The sequence below is a fragment of the Amblyraja radiata genome, chromosome 1, assembly GCF_010909765.2.
Source record: "Amblyraja radiata isolate CabotCenter1 chromosome 1, sAmbRad1.1.pri, whole genome shotgun sequence".
Lineage (NCBI taxonomy): Eukaryota > Metazoa > Chordata > Chondrichthyes > Rajiformes > Rajidae > Amblyraja > Amblyraja radiata.
In genome coordinates this window covers 33,632,565-33,653,794 of record NC_045956.1, presented here as the reverse complement: position 1 = coordinate 33,653,794, position 21,230 = coordinate 33,632,565, and the positions used below count along the sequence as shown (strand labels likewise).

At 47.8% G+C, this 21,230-nt stretch overlaps 1 protein-coding gene and 1 pseudogene across 1 annotated transcript in view; one reads left to right on the top strand and one right to left on the bottom strand.

Annotated features, from left to right (window-relative positions):
• Positions 1–443: 443 nt before the first annotated feature.
• LOC116983404 lies at positions 444–622 on the bottom strand (annotated as a pseudogene).
• A 12,880-nt stretch (positions 623–13,502) lies between these two features.
• The window catches only part of LOC116977701 (bifunctional methylenetetrahydrofolate dehydrogenase/cyclohydrolase, mitochondrial-like), a 54,821-nt gene continuing 47,093 nt past the window's right edge, over positions 13,503–21,230 (top strand). The window contains exons 1-4 of the mRNA XM_033028425.1: positions 13,503–13,561; positions 15,891–16,041; positions 16,456–16,536; positions 20,634–20,755. Coding sequence (XP_032884316.1) covers positions 13,503–13,561; positions 15,891–16,041; positions 16,456–16,536; positions 20,634–20,755 — 413 coding nt within the window. The remainder of the gene's footprint in view (positions 13,562–15,890; positions 16,042–16,455; positions 16,537–20,633; positions 20,756–21,230) is intronic.

Genomic DNA, 21,230 nt, shown 5'->3' with positions numbered 1-21,230 from the left:
GACGACCTGTAGTTTCCAATTGTTAAATAAATGTCACATGATATCGATTTATTCTGCCCAAGTGGTTTGTATATGTCACTACTGTGATGTTGTTAATTATAAACGAACATGCAAAATGGTGCACTGCAGAATAATATGCTTTGCCAATAGAGCGTACTCAAATGTCCAAATTAGGTTTTACGCCTCGTGTCTATAGTGATGACGACTCCATATTAGTCCATATGCCACCATGTTTTGGGTGTGGGTAGTTTAAACATTAGCACCTAGCCTTAATGGAAGGTTCAAGTTAAGTAGCTGGAACAGCTGCTACTAACTCCCAATACTCTTGCCACTGTTGAATGGTAGGTAGATACCATTAATTGTTACAGGTTGTGTCATACTGACTCTCCTATGCCAAGTTAAAGATAAGTGGGTAGAGTGTTGAATACTAAATAGTCAACAGTAGAGGATTTATATTTCAAGGTACTGCAATACTGGTTGATGCGTGGAGTGGACGGAGCAAGCCCCTCCCCATCTCCCTGTTCCAAATCAATTGATATATGGTCCCTTGATAAGGGACGAGTCAAAATAGAACTAACAACAACATATACTCCGCTTGATCTTAGTCAAGGCTGAGAGCGATGGTTTCAATCGTAGATCTATCTGGATTGCATGACAAGCTCGGCTAAAAGAATAATAGCTAAAGCTGTGATAGCTATACCCATGGATTAGTCGTCGTTAATATCATTGGAACATGCCATGACGATAGTTCCTTAATATAGTCAGGGCTGGTTAGAATATCTGGAACCAGTTAGGCTGTAATAGCCATAGTCGATAATTAATACTGCCAAGTTATCTCCAAGTTTTTTGAATGGGTACTGAATAGTATGCATCTTTTAAGTTGATGTCTACCATTAAGTATGCTTGGAATGAAAGGTTGGCAGTTTCAATATTCCAAGCGTAGGCCTGGCGAGATACTCAAGTGGCAAGTCAATGATGGTGGAACATATACCATGTTGGGATTTTTAGAGCCAAAGGTTCATACTGGGTTTATTATGACCCCTTGATATCAATGATGGCGACATTACCATCTTGGTTAGTTGGTACCAAAGGTTCATATAGGCTTCTATATGACCCCTGTATAATTATTACCCCCAGTTGCTAGTCCCTCATGTTCGTATTAGTGGGAGGGTAGACCCCTAGGGTGCATGCGGTACTGGTATTGTATGGTCCCTGGGAAGGGACATATCAGATATAAACTGATAAGGCAGTTACTAGTAATCTTAGCCAAAAGGCCGAGCAGGATGGGATCTAATTTAATTTTATCCTTGAATGCTTTGTTAGTACAAACCCTTCATCTTTTGTGTGATGGCAGGAACCATACTTATCTTATTTCACTGTTGTTCCGTGGTGTGTTCATCTCTTCGGTTTCCGGTTCCTTGTCCATAGGGATGGTGTTGTTGGGGGTGGCACATTTTTCCAGGGGGCCCGCTCTGGACCCTGGCCTGAAAAAACAGGGCTTACTGGGGGTTGGCATGCGGGCCCCGAGCTTACACCAGTACTATTAGGTGGACGCCTACTGGTGGATGCGTAGAGGCACTGCTGCTGGTTTCGTGTGGTGCTCATTCCAGACCCTGCCATCTAGATGCCAAATTTTGGATACTTTTCCAGTTTTTTAGGCTTGGTTTGATAACTTAGCCAGCTAGCAGGATCTGTGGTTGAGAGGTCGGCATTCTCACAGTCCTGTAATTTTTTAAGTTGAGTGCAGGTTTTCTAACTTCCTAAGAAGTTGCGGAGCACTGCAAGCAGTAGGGTCAGGTGTTTTGCCATACTACCCTGTCCCTCTGAAATGAGCAAGCAAAATGATAACCAACGTCAGGGATATCAAACGCATTTTAAGATATTTGGGTTTTAAAGCTATGCTCAATGTACCCCCCAATAACGGTGGGCACTTTGAGTAAATGCAATTTAGGGGAGGCGTGATGAATCCAACACCTCATGACTACCTGTCTTGGAGAGGTTTTTTGAAAAGAACAGGTAGTAAGCTGGCCATCAGTTGAGACTGAAAAGCCATCTCGCTAGTGGTGGAGCCACATAGCGGCCACACCCAGCAGCTCTTCCTGATCCTGTACCTCAAGCATACTCCCGATAAACTTCAGCCAGTGACCCCTCTTCTTGACCAGTCCAGTCTGGTCCCATTAATCCTTCGACAAGGGAGATGGCCAATGCTGTTAGGCACTGGAGTGGGAGTGTTAGCTCCCTTGGCGGACTTGCCCCTGCTCCTGAGGCAAGTCTCGCTGGAGTTTTTAGCTCCATGACCTTCCTCTGGCTTGGAGAAACAGACACTCTTGTTTCTTGTTTGAAGTGCTGATTCCATCTTCCGTGTCTGTCTCCAGCCTGAGGTTGGTCCTGACCTTGCTGTTAGAGGCTGTCTGCCGTTTTCGGGCGGCATTTCAGCGGTTCTCGGGCGGCGAGTCTCCTTGTCGGGAGTCTGCAGGGGTGCCGGCCGGTTTTTGAATTTCCCTCCAGTCCGCTGCTGTTGGTCAGACAGCTGTTTAGCGGACTGGGCATCAGCGCAGCACCCATGTCTGTGGACCGCAGCGTGTGCGGTCCCGTTGCCGCCTCTCCCCCCTCCACTGTCGGCTCCTTCCCTGGAGTCGAACGGGGGCCGCTTCCCTCTGCTGCTTTGCTCCCCCTGGAGCAAAAACAAACGCAAAGTCACTAGTTTAAACTGAAGGTAAGTACTTACCTAACGTTCCTTTCCTTCAGGCTCGTAGCGGGAGCGCCTGACTCCCGCTGCGTTGCTGTTGCCTGCGTGAACGCAATGACGCGCATGCGTGCTGAGCGGGCTCTTCACGTAGTCACTCACGTGACTCCGAAGTAAAATGTCTTATTTTAAGGTACAATTAAAAAAATCACAGTATAAATTAAGGGTAAACAGGCAAGAAAACTGTGTAATTTCAAGGTACAATTATCAATTACATGGACCCCCCCCCCCCCCCCCCCATCTCTCTTCCTCTTTTTTCAGATTTTTCCTGTCTCATGACTGGATATAAGTCAATCTTCGTCTCAGACCTTTTTCCAGAACTGCGGTTGTTCTTTGAAGTACTTCTTGGCAAACTGTAATCTGGCCATCCTATTTTTGCGGCTAACCAGTGGTTTGCATCTTGCAGTGTAGCCTCTGTATTTCTGTTCATGAAGTCTTCTGTGGACAGTGGTCATTGACAAATCCACACCTGAAGAGTGTTTCTGATCTGTCGGACAGGTGTTTGGGGATTTTTCTTTATTATATAGAGAATTCTTCTGTCATCAGCTGTGGAGGTCTTCCTTGGCCTGCCAGCTCCTTTGCGATTACTAAGCCCACCAGTGCTCTCTTTCTTCTTAATGATGTTCCAAACAGTTGATTTTGGTAAGCCTCAAGTTTGGCTGATGTCTCTAACAGTTTTATTCTTGTTTCTGAGTCTCATAATGGCTTCTTTGACTTTCATTGGCACAACTTTGATCCTCATGTTGATAAACAGCAATAAAAGTTTCCAAAGGTGATGGAAAGACTGGAGGAAAGACTAGGTGCTGAGAGCTCTCTTATATCTGCATTAAGGAGGCAATTATACACACCTGAGCAATTACAAACCCCTTTGAAGCCATGTGTCCCAAACATTATGGTGCCCTGAAATGGGGGGACTCTCGCTTAACTTTTTTTCCCTGTTGCCAGCCGGGCAACCTTGGCAGCTTTTTAGGTTGCCAAATGACAGTTTAGGTGGTCATTTAAGACGGCTTGCATGTCGCGTGCGATAATGTGCTCGGACGAAGTGCGTAGTTACCAGTCAGAATTATACTCAATGAAACATTAACATATTATTTCTGCTTTAAATAAAGTCACAAACTAAACATATTCACCAATCAAGACATGATATATCCCACAATGACATGCAGCAAAATTATAAGACAGTATCTCAACTCTTTTTACACATTGCAATTAATGCAATTTCTATTAGTTCTTTCCACTTCCAAACAAAAATGTGGTTGCATTATTCAGCGTATGATCAACCTGTGTCAATAAATCCTGGACCATATATGCGTACGTATAGTTGTGAATGTTGCTCATTAAATAACTACAGTACTGATACTCCATATTAAGAGCATTGATTTGCCGTTAAAATGAATTCTGTAATAACGTGTCAACGGCAGCAGTGACAATCGAACACTGCGGTTTTAATGTTTTACATGTTCACAATTTAATTAATCCATCTTTATGGATTAAAACAAATAATAACAATGGGAATTAAAACACATTTGATTGCATTCCGTTATCAAACATAGTCAATGTTTGCTCTGAAGACCAATAGGGTCAGGGAGGGGTGTGTGTGTGTGAATCAGTGCAGGGTGAATAGATGGCGGGGGGGGGGGGGGGGGGGGGAGGTTAGAAGGCAGTCAGGTGCAGAATGGATGGATTGAGGCAGGTGAATTAGTACGTATTGGTTGGAGTAGGTAAAATTGTGAGGAGAGAGCACGGGGGATGTCAGTGGTGTTGAATGGGGGGGGTTCAGTACGGGATAGATGGGGTAGACAAAAGTGCTGGAGAAACTCAGCGGGTGAGGAAGCATCTATGGAGCGAAGGAAATAGGCAACGTTTCGGGTCGAGACCCTTCTTCAGACTGTTCCCCCCCCCATTCTTCTTGAATGGGCGGATCAGTACAGGATGGATGGGGGAGGGGGGGGAGATCAGCGCAGGATGAATGGGGGGGTGTCAGTACAGTGTGGATCGGAGGGTCTGTGCAGGATGAATGGGAGATCACTACAGGATGAACGAGGGGAAGGTGCAGGGTAAATGGAGGGTGGGTCAGTACGGGATGAATGCGTGGATTAGTACAGGATGGATGGATCAGTACAGGATGGATGGAGGAGAAGTGCAGGATGGATGGGTAGGGAGGTAAGTACAGAGTGAATTGGGGAACCAGTGTAGGATGGATGGGGGGGGGGAGGGGGTGGCAGGAGAATCAATGCGAGGTGGATAAGGTGATCAGCGCAAGATGAATAGATTGGGGGGGGGGGCGAGATGGGGAGGGGAGCACAGGGGATGTCAGTGAGGACTGAATAGAGGCGGGAATGGGGATCAGTGCGAGATGGAGAGGAGGGGTCCCAGGATAGGGGGGGGGGGTGGAGGAAGGAGGGTCAGCGCTCCTCAGACAAAATCGCCCCGCTGCCTTGGCCGTTGGGATCTCCTCGCCACCGCCTCCCTCCTCCGCCAGCCAACAGCAAGGTGCGGGGCCGAGCGGTGCAGCTCAAAGATTCCATAGCTATAGTATCTTTGGTGCAGTTGCTTCAGAAGGGCCGGAGCGAACGACGGGCCCCGAACAGCGGCAGCAGCGGCCGCGATAGCGGCTCCATCACCCCCTCCTCCCGCACCCCGCCCGCCCTGATAAGAGCCTCAGCTTGCAAATGCGCTAACGGCGATTCGCACGCCTCCCCCTCCCTCCCTCCTCCCGACCTCGGCGTGCGGAAGGATTTGTTTTGAAAGCGCCGTTAACGGGTTTGCAGGCAGCGGCCGCTATCAGGGCAGGCGGAGGGCGGGAGGAGGAGGAGATGGAGCCGCTGTTCGGGGCCCGTCATTCGCTCCGACCCTTCCTCACCCCGCACCTAGTACCTTTCCCACGCAATACAGCCGTCACCGCCGACGCAAAACGTTGCGTTCCTTTTCTCCAGAGATGCTGCCTGACCCGCGGAGTTACTCCAGTTTTTTGTCTGTCTTCGGTACAAACCAGTATCTGGTTGCCAAGCCGGGCAAAATGACTCGGTGTTTAGGTTGCCCGGCGGCTCTTTGAGTGGTCAGTGGCACCCGGGCAACCGCTAATTTCGAGCCCTGTATAAACACAGCTGTAATTTCTACATGGTGAAACCAAAATGTATAAAAATACCCTTCAATAAAATCTGATAATGTGCACTTTAACCACATGTGATTTTTTTAAATTACAAATCTCAAATTGTGGAGTACAGAGGCAAATAAATATATGATGGGTCTTTGTCCCAAACATTATGGAGGGCACTGTAGGTTTAATGTGGGGTGGGGGAGATTTAATAGGAGATTTAATAGTTACCTGAGGGGTAACTTTTTTTTACACAAAGGGTGGTGGGTGTACGGAACGAGGTAGTGGAGGCAGGGACTAGCACAATGTTTAAGAAACATTTGGACAGGTACATGGATAGGAAAGGTTTGGAGGGATATGGGCCAAATGTAGGCAGGTGGGACTAGTGTAGTTGAGGCATGTTGGTCGGTGTGAGCAAGTTGGGCCGAAGGGCCACATCTAACTCCCTGTAGTCCCTCTCTGAGGCCAGTTCATTGGCTATATTTAAGAGGGAGTTAGATGTGGCTAAAGGGATCAGGGGGTATGGAGAGAAGGCAGGTATGGGATACTGAGTTGGATGATCAGCCATGATCATATTGAATGGCGGTGCATGCTTGAAGGGCCGAATGGCCGACTCCTGCACCTATTTTCTATGTCTATGTCTATGTCTAACCCCACCCGGGCGCGGACGTAATCCCGGAAAAGGGGCAGGCAGCCGGCTCGGGCAGAGCCCTCTTCTGCCTGGCGCCGTGTCTCGCGGATGGCCAGCTTGGCCAGGCCCAGGACATCTTCTGGCAGGGTCGGCCTGTCCAAGCGTACCTGTTGGTGTCCTCCCCCACCACGCTCCGCTGCAGGCCGCGCCCGGTCCGTGCGCTCGGCCCCCTGGAGCATCGCCATGACCCAATCTAGCTCCGGGTACGAAAGGTTTTACATGGATAGACACAAAATGGAACGGCGCAGCGATAGAGTTGCAGTCTCACAGCGCCAGAGACTATGGGTGCTGTAAGTACGGAGTTTACACCTTCTCCCTGTGATCACAGCAGGCAGTGAAGAAATCGAATGGCAGTTGGCCTTCATAACAAGAGGAGATGAGCAAAGAGGTCCTTCTGCAGTTGTACAGAGCCCTAGTGAGACCACACCTGGAGTATTGAATACAGTTTTGTTCTCCAAATTTGAGGAAGGACATTCTTGCTATTGAGGGAGTGCAGCGTAGGTTCACAAGGTTAATTCCCGGGATGGCGGGACTGTCATATGCTGAGAGAATGAAACGGCTGGGTTTGTATACTCTGGAATTTAGAAGGATGAGAGGGTATCTTATTGAAATATATAAGATTATTAAGGGTTTGGACACGCTAGAGGCAGGAAACATGTTCCCAATGTTGGGGGAGTCCAGAACCAGGGACCACAGTTTAATAATAAGGGGTAAGCCATTTAGAACAGAGATGAGGAAAAACTTTTTCACACAGAGAGTTGTGAATCTGTGGAATTCTCTGCCTCAGAGGGCAGTGGAGGACAATTCTCTGGATGCTTTCAAGAGAGAGCTAGATAGAGCTCTTAAAGATAGCAGAGTCAGGGGATATGGGGAGAAGGCAGGAACGGGGTACTGATCTTTGATGATCAGCCATGATCTCATTGAATGGTGGTGCATGCACGAAGGGCCGAATGGGCTACTCCTGCACCTATTGTCTGTTGTCTATTTTCACGTGGGTTTTCTCCGGGTGCTCCGGATTTCTGCCACATTCCGAAGATGTACCAGTTTATAGTTTAGTTGGCTTCTGTAAATTGTAAATTTTACTTCGGAGTCACGTGAGTGACTACGTGAAGAACCTGCCAGGACGCATGCGTGTCATATCGCTTCACGCATTGCGAAACGACAGGCGGGGTGGAGCGTTCCCCCGCAGCGGTAATTTTGAAACCGAGACCGCAGGTAAATGAATTGCTCTGCGGTTGTTTTTTGTTTCCCGTGCTGTGTTTCACAGGGGAAACTATGGACAAGAGTCCACAAGGGCTGCACTGGCTGGAAAGAACCGCGGAGTTGCGGGCAGCTAGCAGCGGCTGACGGCACCAGGTCACCGTGAGTGGGATCAGCTGTGCCCGACTTGGCACCCGCGCCGGCCAGATCAACACCACGGCCGGGCGGGAAGGCTATACGGAACAGAGCCGTTGACTCTGACAAGTTGGACTGCAAGAAATGCCGCGGGGACCAGCGTTGCTGGGGCCAAATGGAGCGGCTTATGTAGCAGATGCTCCAATGTGACAGACTCCGGGAGATGGAGTCTAGTCACCATGGGTTATACAAAACACCCACAGCAGCACCTTACGTAGGGCTGCACAGTGCATCTCCCTCGTCAGAGGGGAGTACTGGGGGGTCAATTCTGGGCTGACCCTGAAGAGAGGTTTGCTGAACAAACCACAAGTGTGCAGGGGGTGCAGGAAGGAGAACGAAGGAGCTCGATGAGAGGACCTCCTACACTCAAAGACAGCACCCTCACGCACCCACCAGCAGAGCAAGACAATCAGAAGCTGGTGAAAGCTCAAAGACCGGACATACAGGACAGCGGTCTTTTTTAGGCCATGGCCCAGACCATGCGTGGAAAATGCACAAACCCCAAACCCAAACCCAGACACCGGCGCCTCAACCTCCTCGAAGACTACACAGGAAGGAATAAACTTTCCACTGGTAACCATGGAGGTAGGTGGGTCTGGCCCCTTACAAATTATAGGAAGTGTGGATAATACACATATCGGTGGAGATTACACGTCTTTTGGGAGGCATGGAGTGCATAAACAACAGACACGTATATCCTAAACAGTATCCAAGGATATACCATTGAATTTGTGCACAAAAATAGCCCCAGTTCAGCATGTACCGAACCGAACGTTCGTACTTTCACGAAAAGAAAAATTGGAAGCACATGCTGAACTGGTGAGACTCCACGCTAAGGGGGTTATTGAAAAAAGATGGTGGTTGTCAAATCATCATAGATTTGACCAAATTGAATACATTTGTGCAGTATATTCATTTCAAAATGGAAACCTTTGTTACTGCCAAACAATTGATTTCCACAGGCTACTTCATGGCCAGCATCGACCTAAAAGATGCTTACTATCTCCGGGGGGAGAGACCGCTTTCCGGAGCTCCCGCAACGCGACTTCTCTAGCCCGTGTCGTGGGGTTGGAACGACCCAGAGTGGGGCCGTACATCGCCCGGCGCGGCTTCATGGCCATGGGACATTCCAGCGCCCGCCGGGGGCTTCAACTTTGTGACATTTAGACCGGGAGCGGGGCCGTAAATCGCCCGGCACGTTCCTAAAATGGCCGTGGAACTTATCATCGCCCGCCTAGGGCTTGGACATCGGGAGAGAAATGGAGAACAGGGGAGAGAAAAGACTTTGCCTTCCATCACAGTGGGTTCACTGTGATGGATGTTTTTGTAAATGATATTGTGTGTATGTCTGTAGGATATTGTCTTTGTTTGTATGGCTGTGGAAACGGAGTTTCGTTTGAGCCTCACTGAGGTTCAAATGACATGTAATAAATATTGTATATTGTATTGTATACTATTCAGTGACTATACGGACTGATCACAGACGTTATTTAAAATTCAACTGGATGGGGCAGCTCTGGCAGTATAGAGCTCTACCAAATGGATTAACATCAGCCCCAGGCTGTTTACAAATATTTTGAAACCAGCCCTAGCGTTTCTTCGGAAACAAAAACATATGATCATGGCCTATCTAGATGACATATTGATTGTGAGCAAAACTTTGGAATTAGCCAAACTAGCTGTATCAGCCACCAAACAATTGTTTGAGAAACTGGGGTTTATCATCCATCCAGTTAAATCTAAACTAACGCCTTCCACCATAATGGATTATTTGGGGTTCACTATTGACTCAGTTCACATGTCAGTGACTTTACCAAAGGACAAGGCTACAGTCTTAACTAAGGCCTGCAACAACCTCATTGACATCAGTGAACCATCTATCAGATTGGTAGCAAGGGTGATTGGCAAAAAAGTGGCTGCTTTTCCAGCCACACAATTTGGACCTTTGTATTATCAAAATTTACAAAGGGCAAAAATACAAGCACTCAAAATTAATGCTGGTCATTTCGACAGACCAATGAAGCTACCAATCAAAGCAATTATGGAATTAAAATGGTGGAGGGATAACATTCGGCATTGTTCCAGCCCTATCATTATCAGCAACCCCTCAGTGGTGCTACAAACTGATGCCAGTGCACTTGGTTGGGGTGCTACCAATTCCATCTTCAGCTGTGGAGGTAGATGGAATGCACAGGAGGCATCATTACTACAGACACTTGGCATAAACAAGCTTGAAATGTTGGGTGCGTTCTATGGCCTAAAGTCATACTGTTCTGGAATATATCACCAGCATGTTAGACTACAGATTGACAATACCACCGTGGTGGCATATATTAACCATATGGGTGGAATCAAATCGACATCATGTGACAATCCGGCTAATACAATTTGGCAATGGTGTATCCAGAGAAATATTTGGATATCAGCTACTTACCTACCAGGTAACCTAAATTCAGTGGCAGACACCAGGTCACGCAAATTCAATGAAAACATCGAATGAATGTTGGATATAAAAGTATTTGCTGATATTGTAGCACGGTATGGAACACCAGATATCGATTTATTTGCATCTAGACTCAATCACCAGTTACCAAACTATGTTTCTTGGGAACCAGACCCTGGGGCATCAGCGATAGATGCTTTTTCGCTGCATTGGGGGAAATTGTTTTTTCTATGCATTCCCTCCTTTCTGCCTCATCAGTCGGGTATTACGCAAAATACAACAAGACTCGGCGTCTGGTATTTTGGTAGTGCCCGATTGGCCTAATCAACCATGGTTCCCTGTGATACTCGACATGGTCTTAGAACCATGTATCACCATCCTGAAACGACCAGATTTGTTGGTTCATCCCGTAACTGGGGATAGCCATCCATGTCATAATACGACAAACTTATTAATTTGTAGAGTTTAAAGAAACCTCTACTGGAACTGGGACTGACGGATTGAACATTATCTCAGCGGCTCACAGGCAGTCCACCAAAAAACAATATCTGGTATACATCTGGAAATGGGAGATATATTGTCACAGAAACAACATCACTTACAGCTCGATGAACATAACGTCTGTTCTGGAATTCCTGGCAGGCCTCCATTATGATGAGGGGCTCAGTTACAGTGCCATTAACTGCGCCAGAAGTACCCTTTCAGCATATCTATGGCGAGGATCAGAGCGTCATTCTGTTGGGACTCACCCCCTGGTAACCAAACTTATGAGGGGAATTTTTAATATCAATCCCCCAAGAATCAGGTACTCTCAAATATGGGATGTGAGTATTGTCCTAACGTTGCTAAGGAACTGGTCTCCAGCAACAGCTCTATCCCTGCAAAAACTGATGCATAAAACAGTCATGCTGATGGCTTTGGTCACTATACAAAGGGTACAGTCTTTACATAAGTTAAGTCTGGACAATATGACTTCTTCAACAAGAAATATACCTTTTCATATTCACGAATTAGTCAAACAGAACAGACCGGGACCATCAGGCCTCAAAATAGAATTTAGGGCTTACCCTATAGATGATCGTCTCTGTATAATAAGACATTTATTGTTATATATGGAGAACACCAAAAACATCAGAGGCTATGAGATGGCACTACTAATCAGCCACAAGCAACCCCACAAAAAAGTGTCGGTTCAAACTTTTGCAGATGGCTGAAACAGGTTTTAACAACAGCTGGAGTGGATACTAACATATTCAAATCTCATTCCACCAGGGCTGCAGCTACATCGGCAGCTATGGAGTTGGACGTACCGATGGACCAAATCCTGGAGACAGCAGGATGGTCAAGGGAAAAAACGTTCCAACAATTCTACCATAAACCAGTGGTTAAACCTGGAACTTTTGCAGAATCAATTTTAAGTTCTGTAATATGATTTCACCCCATGAAATAGGGGCTATAATTTGTTGTTAATAACTTTATCATGGATTTCAATGTCGGATTCATGTTTAAACATGTTAACACAATTCCTCCCTTAGTCAATTAAGGCAGATGTGATGCATGGACTCGTTTCCACGGCATGAAATCACAGAGCTTTGAAATCTTCACGTAGTCACTCACGTGACTCCGAAGTAAAATAGTAAGATTAAACGAGAACTTACCAGTTCGAAGTTTGATCATTATTTTATGAGGAGTAACGTTGAGGGATTACGTGCCCTCCGCTCCCACCCTTGATCATAAAGTTCAACTGGTATCCTCTTCTCTAATCTTACTATGTTCAGTCATTACTGTTATCTGTGATTTCACACCGCTGCTTTGAAGAATGACACGCATGCGTCCTGGCGGGTTCTTCACGTAATCCCTCAACGTTACTCCTCATAAAATAATGATCAAACTTCGAACTGGTAAGTTCGCGTTTAATCTTACTATTTCCCCTGGTGCGTAGGATAATGCTAGTGTACGGGTGATCATTGGTCAGCGCGGACTCGATGGGCCAAAGAGCCTGTTTCTGCGCTGTATCCATAGAGTAAAGTTTAAATGCTGGACTAACTTAGCGGGTCAGGCACCATTTCTGGATACATCGCAGATCTACATGGATCGTTTATTTTACTTTAGTTTACAGCGCCTAAACAGGCCCTTCGGCCCACTGAGACCGCGCCAACCAATGATATCCCGTACACTAGCACTATCCTACACATTCGGGATAATTTACTCGAACCAGGTCTCTGGTGCTGTGAGGTAGCGGCTCGACCAGCTGTGCCACTGTTAAGACAAGCACAAAGTGCTGGAGGAACTCAGCGGGTCAGGCAGCATCTGTGGATGGTATGGATAGTCAAGTCAAGTCACATTTATTTATATAGCACATTTAAAAAACAACTCTCGTTGGCCAAAGTGCTTTACATTTGTTATAAGAATAGCACAACAAAACAAACTACATACATATATACATGTAGCCCTCACTCAGAGGACGTCAGGAAAGGCTTGGGAGTATAGATAAGTCTTTAGTCTTGACTTAAAGGAGTCGATGGAGGGGGCAGTTCTGATGGGAAAGGGGATGCTGTTCCACAGTCTAGGGGCTGCAACCGCAAAGGCGCCGTCGCCCCTGAGCTTATGCCTAGACCGTGGGATATTCAGCAACCCCAAGTCGGCCGATCTGAGGGGCCTGGACGTGGAGTGGTGGGTGAGAAGACTTTTTATGTAGGTGGGGGCAAGCCCATTGAGGGCCTTGTAGACATGGAGGAGGATCTTGAAGTTTATACGGAACCGCACAGGGAGCCAGTGGAGAGAGGCCAGGATCGGGGTGATGTGGTCCCTTTTTCGGGTGCCCGTCAGGAGTCTCTATCAGTTTGGATAGACAACGTTTTGGGTCGGGACCCTTCTTTAGACTGATGGAATACGGGGGGTGGGGGGGGAAGGGGGGAGAAAGCTGGAATCGAGAGGGGGGAGCGGGACAAAGCCTGACAAGTGATAGGTGGATAGACATACAATGCTGGAGTAACTCAGCAGCATCTCTGGAGAGAAGGAATGAGTAATGTTTCGTGTCGAGACCCTTCAGACTATCATTTTGTGTCTATCTTCGGTGTGAACCAGCATCTGCAGTTGCTTCCTATACAAGCGATAGGTGGAGCCAGGCATGTTTGACAGACGATTGGAGATAGCGATAAAGGCTGGAGATGGGAAGGAGATTGAAGGGTACAGAATATCGTGTTATGGGTTACGGAGAAAGCGAGGATGAAAGAGTTCAAGAGCCGCGAGGAATTAGGTTGGATGACCGGGGATACACCTTAGCGTCTGAGAGATCTGTTCAAAATCTGCTAACGGTGGCAGGCACGTAAATCGCTATCAAAACATGCGGGGGACACAATTTCTTGGCGGCCGCGCGCATGCGCACACACACGAGGCTTCGGCCGTGGCCCCTGTGGACGGTAACATCGGGAGCTAACCTAGTTGGTGACCGACTCCGAACTCCACCAACAGCAGCTTTGTCCACCCTGAATCGTGGGGCTTGAATCGGCCCGTTCACGGGGTCTTTCATCGCCCGGCAGGGGCTTCAGCATCGGGAGCCTTGATGGCCTCGATGTAGCAGTTTGATTTTAAGCCGCGCCGGGCGCTGATAGTAGCAATGTTACAAAATTTTGAGATTTTAAAAATCAAGTCTGTAATTTATCCCATCAGATAAAGCATAAAAATAAGTTTAATTTGACACCTAATTCACTTTCATATCTCAAGTATTTAAAAAGTTATGGCCATTTTCATACTGGGAAATGAGCATCTAGTTCCCTATTGATTTTCTATGGACATAACAAAAAAGCTGTGATCGTGAACAGTCAAAAGCCCATAACTTTCTTAAAAATTAAGAGAACTGAATGAAATTTTCAGTTATCATAGATTGAAGCATTCTGAAACAAATATAAAATAATCTTACTTGGATGACCTGAAATTAAAGCATATAATTAGTTAGTTACCTAATTGTAGCTAATTTCAGACTTCAATTACTAGATCTAAACATCTATCCATTTCTTAATAAATGATTAACATTTTTAAATAGCCTAAATGTCCAAATAATATTCACAAATAATTCACAATAAAACATGATTTTAAAATCTCATTTACATTAATTTATAGGCCAAATGGAAGGAATTTAGTGTTTAATTGCTGTAAATAAATGCCCATTTAAATCAGCTTTCCAGTGGGTCCCTGTGGAACGCGCTGGTTTAGAACGTTCACATTGCGGTAGATTTGTGCCCCAAATGCCGAGAAAAATACTGCGCGATATAATGGGCCCAAATTGAGCTACTCGCAATATTAAACTTAGTATAAAGGGATCTTTAGAAGCCCTTTTTAATGTAAAAATATACAACCTAACTTCTGCTATTTGCTTTATGAGACCCTGCGGTTGCTGGCGGTCGCGGGTTTAGAGATTGATTTTTAAACTACTATAACTATTATTCAAGGCCTTTAAACCTAATAATAGCTTTTGCGACGGGGTCTTCCAGCGATTTTTCGTTAATAATTAACTAGGCTGAACATTTTCGATTGGAACAGCTTAGAGAAAATCGCGTTTTAAACCCGCCCCCTCTAAACGGCGCCAAAATCGCGCACACCCTCAGCAGCAGATCTTCAACGACGCTTCAGGTAGGCTTTGCAACATACCTACTGATAGGCCCCGTGAACAGGCCGATTCAGCCCTTAGAAAGCGTCTGATAAAGTCCGGATTACAAAACATGGGGGGGATTGTCCCCCACCTCTCAAAGCAAGGTGGGAAGTATCCCGCCCGTCCCCCCCCCCACCCCAGGATTTCCGCCCATGAACAGTGGGCGTCTGGTCCTAATGCTCAGTTGGTTTGACGGCTCCTGTCTGTGGCGACATGTTCATCAAATATAGTAGTTTAAGGTAGACAAAAATGCTGGAGAAACTCAGCGGGTGAGGCAGCATCTATTAAGTGAAGGGATGGGCGACGTTTCGGGTCTTGACCCTTCTTCAGACTAATGTCTCGACCCGAAACGTTGCCTATTACTTCGCTCCATAGATGTTGCCTCACCCGCTGAGTTTCTCCAGCATTTTTGTCTACCTACAATTTTTCCAGTTCTTTCTTTAATATAGTAGATTAGTTTAGAGAGAAAGCGCGGAAACAGGCCTTTCAGCCCAACGGGTCCGCGCCGACCAGAGATCCCCGCACATTAACACTATCTCACACACATTAGGGACACTATCTCACACACATTTTTTACATTTACCAAAGCCAATTAACCTACAAACCTGTACGTCTTTCGAGTGTGGGAGGAAACTGAAGATCTCGGAGAAAACCCACGCAGATCACGGGGAGAACGTACAAACTCCGTACAGACAGCACCCGTAGTCGGGATGGAACCCGGGTCTCCGCGCTGCACTCTACCGCTGCGCCACCGTGCCGCCCAATATATAATAGTTCTCAGCTTACCTATATAAAAGGAACAGCAGAAACCAGCTCCGCAACTGACAAGCATTTCAACGCATTATCCCTATTGCGATCTCCCGGCAGCAACGGAGCTGCTGACTGTAAGGGGGTTCCCGATCACATGGGAATCCCCCACCTGGCGGATGAGGATCACAGGAACAGTAAGTACTGTACCTGGAAACACCAGGGAGGCCTCCATGGGGTCCAGAAACATGGCTGGCGGGCCAGACTACAGGTCAGACTGAAGCGCAGGGGTATACGACCCCCTCTCTCTACTATCCTACTGGCCAATGTACAGTCACTGGAAAATAAAGTGGAGGACTTAAGGTCAAGGCTGCTTTACCAATGGGAGTTGAGGGAATGCTCTGTGTTCTGTTTCACAGAGACATGGCTCACCCCCAGCTCCCCAGACTCAGTGCTCCAGCCTGAAGGTTTCTCCATCCATCGCATGGACCGTACACTGGCATCTGGGAAAGGGGGAGGAGGGGGCGTCTGCCTCATGGTCAACTCTGCGTGGTGCTCAGACGCGGCAGTCCTATCTAACTCCTGCTCTCCGCACCTCGAACATCTGGCGGTGAAGTGCCGTCCCTTCTACCGACCAAGGAAATTCACCTCCATCATCCTGACTGCGGTCTACATCCCACTCCAGGCAGACGTCCACCTGGCACTGGAGGAGCTGCACGCCTTGGTCAACAAGCACCAGACAGCCTACCCCGAGGCGTTTACTACCGTAGCCGGGAACTTCAACAAAGCTAACCTAAAGAAATCGCTTCCAAACTTCCACCAATATGTCTCCTGCAGCACCAGAGGATCAAACACCCTTGACCACTGTTATACGATCATCAAGGATGCCTCTCGCTCTATCCCTCGCCCTCACTTCGGTAAATCCGACCATACCGCGGTGCTGCTTCTTCCTGCCTACAGGCAGCAATTGAAGAACGCACCACCAGAAATGAGGACTGTACAGAGCTGGTCGGGGGAGGCAGAGGAACAACTCCAGGACTGCTTGGAGTCTGTAGACTGGGCAATGTTCAGGGACTCGGCAACGGACCTGAATGAATACACCACAGTCGCTACAGACTTCATAAGGAAATGTGTGGACGACTGTGTTCCTACAGAAACCTTCCGAGTGTTTCCCAACCAGAAGCCTTGGATGAACCAGGAGATCCGCATTCTTCTGAAGTCCAGATCCCGGGCATTCAGGTCTGGAGATATAGAGGTCTATAAGAAGTCCAGATACGACCTTGACAAGGCCATCAAAAAGGCCAAAAGGGATTTCTGCTCCAAGCTGGAGGATGAGGCGGATGTTCGGCAACTGTGGCAGGGCCTGAATGCCATCACCTCCTACAAGGCGAAATCAGGAGGCAGCTCAAATGACAGCAAAGCATTACTCCCTGACGAGCTCAACACGTTCTACACACGGTTCGGTAGGGAGAACACTGATGTGCCTTCCCGAGCCCCCAGACAACCTGATGGTATTACAGTCACAGTCGACGTCAGAAGTTCCTTCAGCAGGGTGAACCCTCAGAAAGCGCCTGGACCTGATGGTATACCCGGTCGTGTTCTAAAAACCTGTGCAGACCAACTGGCTGGAGTTTTTGCGGACATTTTCAGCCTCTCTGTACTGAGGTCTGAGGTTCCCACCTGCTTTAAGAGGCCATCAATAATACCGGTGCCCAAGAAGAGTAAGGTGACGTGCCTCAATGACTATCGACCAGTGGCACTAACGTCCGTGGTGATGAAGTGCTTTGAGAGGTTGGTTATGGTGGATATCAGCCCCTACCTCGACAAGAACCTCGACCCACCACAGTTCACCTACCGTCACAACAGGCCAACGGAGGATGCGATCTCACTGGCTCTCCACTACACACTGGACCACTTGGACAATAAAAACACATACGTCAGGCTGTTGTTTATTGACTACAGCTCATCGTTCAATACCATCATCCCCTCTAAGTTGGTTACCAATTCCCCCTCTACATTGGGGACCTGGGGTGGAGGGTATTGCACCGAGGTGTTCCCTGCAACCTGTTTCTCTCGCGGTTCACAGACTCGCCAGCCGCCTGCCACTTTTGCGGGCTGGAAGAGTCTGTGTACCACGTGTATATGGAGTGCGTGAGGCTGCAGCCACTGTTTCAATACCTAAAGGGGCTGCTCCTTGCCTTCTGGCTGCATTTTTCACCCACCATCCTCATCTTTGGACACCCTGTGCGTAGGGGAGAGGGTAGGGCTGAAGATGTGCTGGTTGGGTTGCTCCTGGGCCTGGCCAAGCTGGCCATCCGCGAGTCACGGCGCCAGACGGTGGAGGGCTCTACCCGAGCCGGCTGCCTGCCCCTTTTCCGGGGATACGTCCGTGCCCGGGTGCGGATGGAAAGGGAATACGCCCTGTCTACGGGCACCCTGAGGGAGTTCCGCGACCGCTGGGCACCGAGGGAGGTTGAATGTATCCTTGACAAGGATTGTAATATAGTTGTTTAGCAGTTGATTAGCATAATTGTTGATCTTGCATTATGGTGGTGTTTTGTTTTATTGTATTGTAAATACAATTTTAATATTTGAATAAATATTTTTGATTAAAAAAAAAAAATTTAAAAAAAAAGTTGGTTACCAATTCCCCCTCTACATTGGGGACCTGGGGTGGAGGGTATTGCACCGAGGTGTTCCCTGCAACCTGTTTCTCTCGCGGTTCACAGACTCGCCAGCCGCCTGCCACTTTTGCGGGCTGGAAGAGTCTGTGTACCACGTGTACATGGAGTGCGTGAGGCTGCAGCCACTGTTTGAATATCTAAAGGGGCTGCTCCTTGCCTTCTGGCTGCATTTTTCACCCACCATCCTCATCTTTGGACACCCTGTGCGTAGGGGAGAGGGTAGGGCTGAAGATGTCCTGGTTGGGTTGCTCCTGGGCCTGGCCAAGCTGGCCATCCGCGAGTCACGGCGCCAGACGGTGGAGGGCTCTACCCGAGCCAGCTGCCTGCCCCTTTTCCGGGGATACGTCCGTGCCCGGGTGCGGATGGAAAGGGAATACGCCCTGTCTACGGGCACCCTGAGGGAGTTCCGGGACCGCTGGGCACCGAGGGGGGTTGAATGTATCCTTGACAAGGATTGCAATATAATTGTTTAGCAGTTGCTGAGCATATTTGTTCGTCTTGTATTATGGTGGTGTTTTGTTTTATTGTAGTGTCAATACTATTTTAATATTTGAATAAATATTTTTGATTTAAAAAAAAAAAAAAAAAAAAAAAAAGTTGGTTACCAATGGCCAAGCTGGCCATCCGCGAGTCACGGCGCCAGATGGTGGAGGGCTCTACCCGAGCCAGCTGCCTGCCCCTTTTCCGGGGTTACGTCCGTGCCCGGGTGGGATTAGAAAGGGAATACGCCCTGTCTGCGGGCACCCTGAGGGAGTTCCGGGACCGCTGGGCGCCGCAGGGTGTTGAATGTATCCTCAATAAGGATTGTATCATAGTTGTATAGTAGTTTATTACATGTTTGTATTGTATTATGGTGGTGGGTTCTGGCTTGTTTTATTGTAGTGTAATATTATTTTTTAATAATTGAATAAATTTATTAAAAAAAAAATATATTAAAAAAAATAAAGAAGTTGGTTACCAAGCTCACGGAATTGGGTCTCTGCACATCCATCTGCAATTGGGTCCTCGACTTCCTCATCCACAGACCACAGTCTGTCCGAATTGGCAGAAATACTTCATCCTCAGTAACAATCAGAACAGGAGCACCTCAAGGCTGTGCACTCAGCCCCCTGCTCTACTCACTCTATACTCATGACTGTGTAGCCGGACACAGTGCGAACTCCATCTTCAAGTTCGCCGACGACACCACCGTTGTCGGACGAAATACAGATGGTGATGAGTCAGAGTATAGAAGTGAGATCGACCGATTGACCAAATGGTGCCAGCACAACAACCAGGCTCTCAATATTAGTAAAACCAAGGAACTGATTGTGGACTTTGGAAGAGGAAGGATGAGGTCCCACAATCCTGTTTATATCAATAGGACGATGGTTGCGAGAGTTAAAAACTTCAAATTCCTGGGCGTGCATATTTCCGAAGATCTTTCCTGGACCCAGCACACCGATGCAATTATAAAGAAGGCACATCAGTGACTACTTCCTGAGAAGATTACGGAGATTCAATATGTCAAAGAGGATTCTCTTGAACTTCTAGAGCAAATTGACATTACATCATGGCCTGGTTCAGCAACTTGAACATCCAGGAGCGGAAAAGACTGCAAAAAGTTGTGACCACTGTTCAGTCCATCACCGGCTCTGACTCCCCACCGTCGAAGGGATTTATCGGAGTCGCTGCCTCAAAAAGGCAGTCAGCATCATCAGAGACCCACACCATCCTGGCCACACACTCATCTCACCCCTGCCATCTGGAAGAAGGAGCCTGAAAACTGTAACGTCCAGGTTCAGGATCAGCTTCTTCCCTACAGCCATCAGCCTATTAAACACGACAACCTCAAATAAGCTCTGAACTACAAATATATATATATGTGTGTGTGTGTGTGCGTGTATTTGTGAGTATGTGCATATATACACACTGAACTTTTTTTTCTCCCTCATTTATTATATTGTTTACAGTGTACTATGTTTACATATTCTGTTGTTTTGCAGCAAGTAAGAATTTCATTGTTCTATCTGGGACATGACAATAAAACACTCTTGACATGTCTTGACGAGGTCTGGTCTGGTGGAGACCTGGTCTGGTGGAGACCTGGTCTGATGGAGACCTGGTCTGGTGGAGACCTGGTCTGATGGAGACCTGGTCTGGTGAAGACCTAGTCTGATGGAGACCTGGTCTGGTGGAGATCTGGTCTGGTGGAGATCTGGTCTGGTGGAGATCTGGTCTGGTGGAGACCTGGTCTAGTGGGGATCCGGTCTGGTGGAGATCTGGTCTGGTGGAGACCTGGTCTGGTGGAGATGTGGCCCGGTGGGGATATGGTCTGATAGAGATATTATGGAGATCTGGTCTGGGTGATCTGGCCTGGTGGAGATCTGGTCTGGGAGATCTGGTCAGATGGGGATCCAGCCACAGTAGAGATCAGGTCCATTTGGGGATCTGGTCTGAAGATCCAGTCTAATGATCCAGGCCAGGGTGGGATGTGGGGCCGGTGGGGATCTGGGTTTTGGATGAGGAACTGGTCTTGGGTGGGGACCTGGGTCTTAGATGAGGAACTCGTCTTGGGTGGGGACCTGGGTCTTGGGTGGGGACCTGGGTCTTGGGTGGGGAGCTGGGTCTTGGGTGAGGAACTGGTCTTGGGTGGGGAACTGGTCATGGGTGGGGAACTGGTCTTGGGTGGGGACCTGGGTCTTGGGTGGGGACCTGGGTCTTGGGTGGGGACCTGGGTCTTGGGTGGGGACCTGGGTCTTGGGTGAGGAACTGGTCTTGGGTGGGGAGCTGGTCA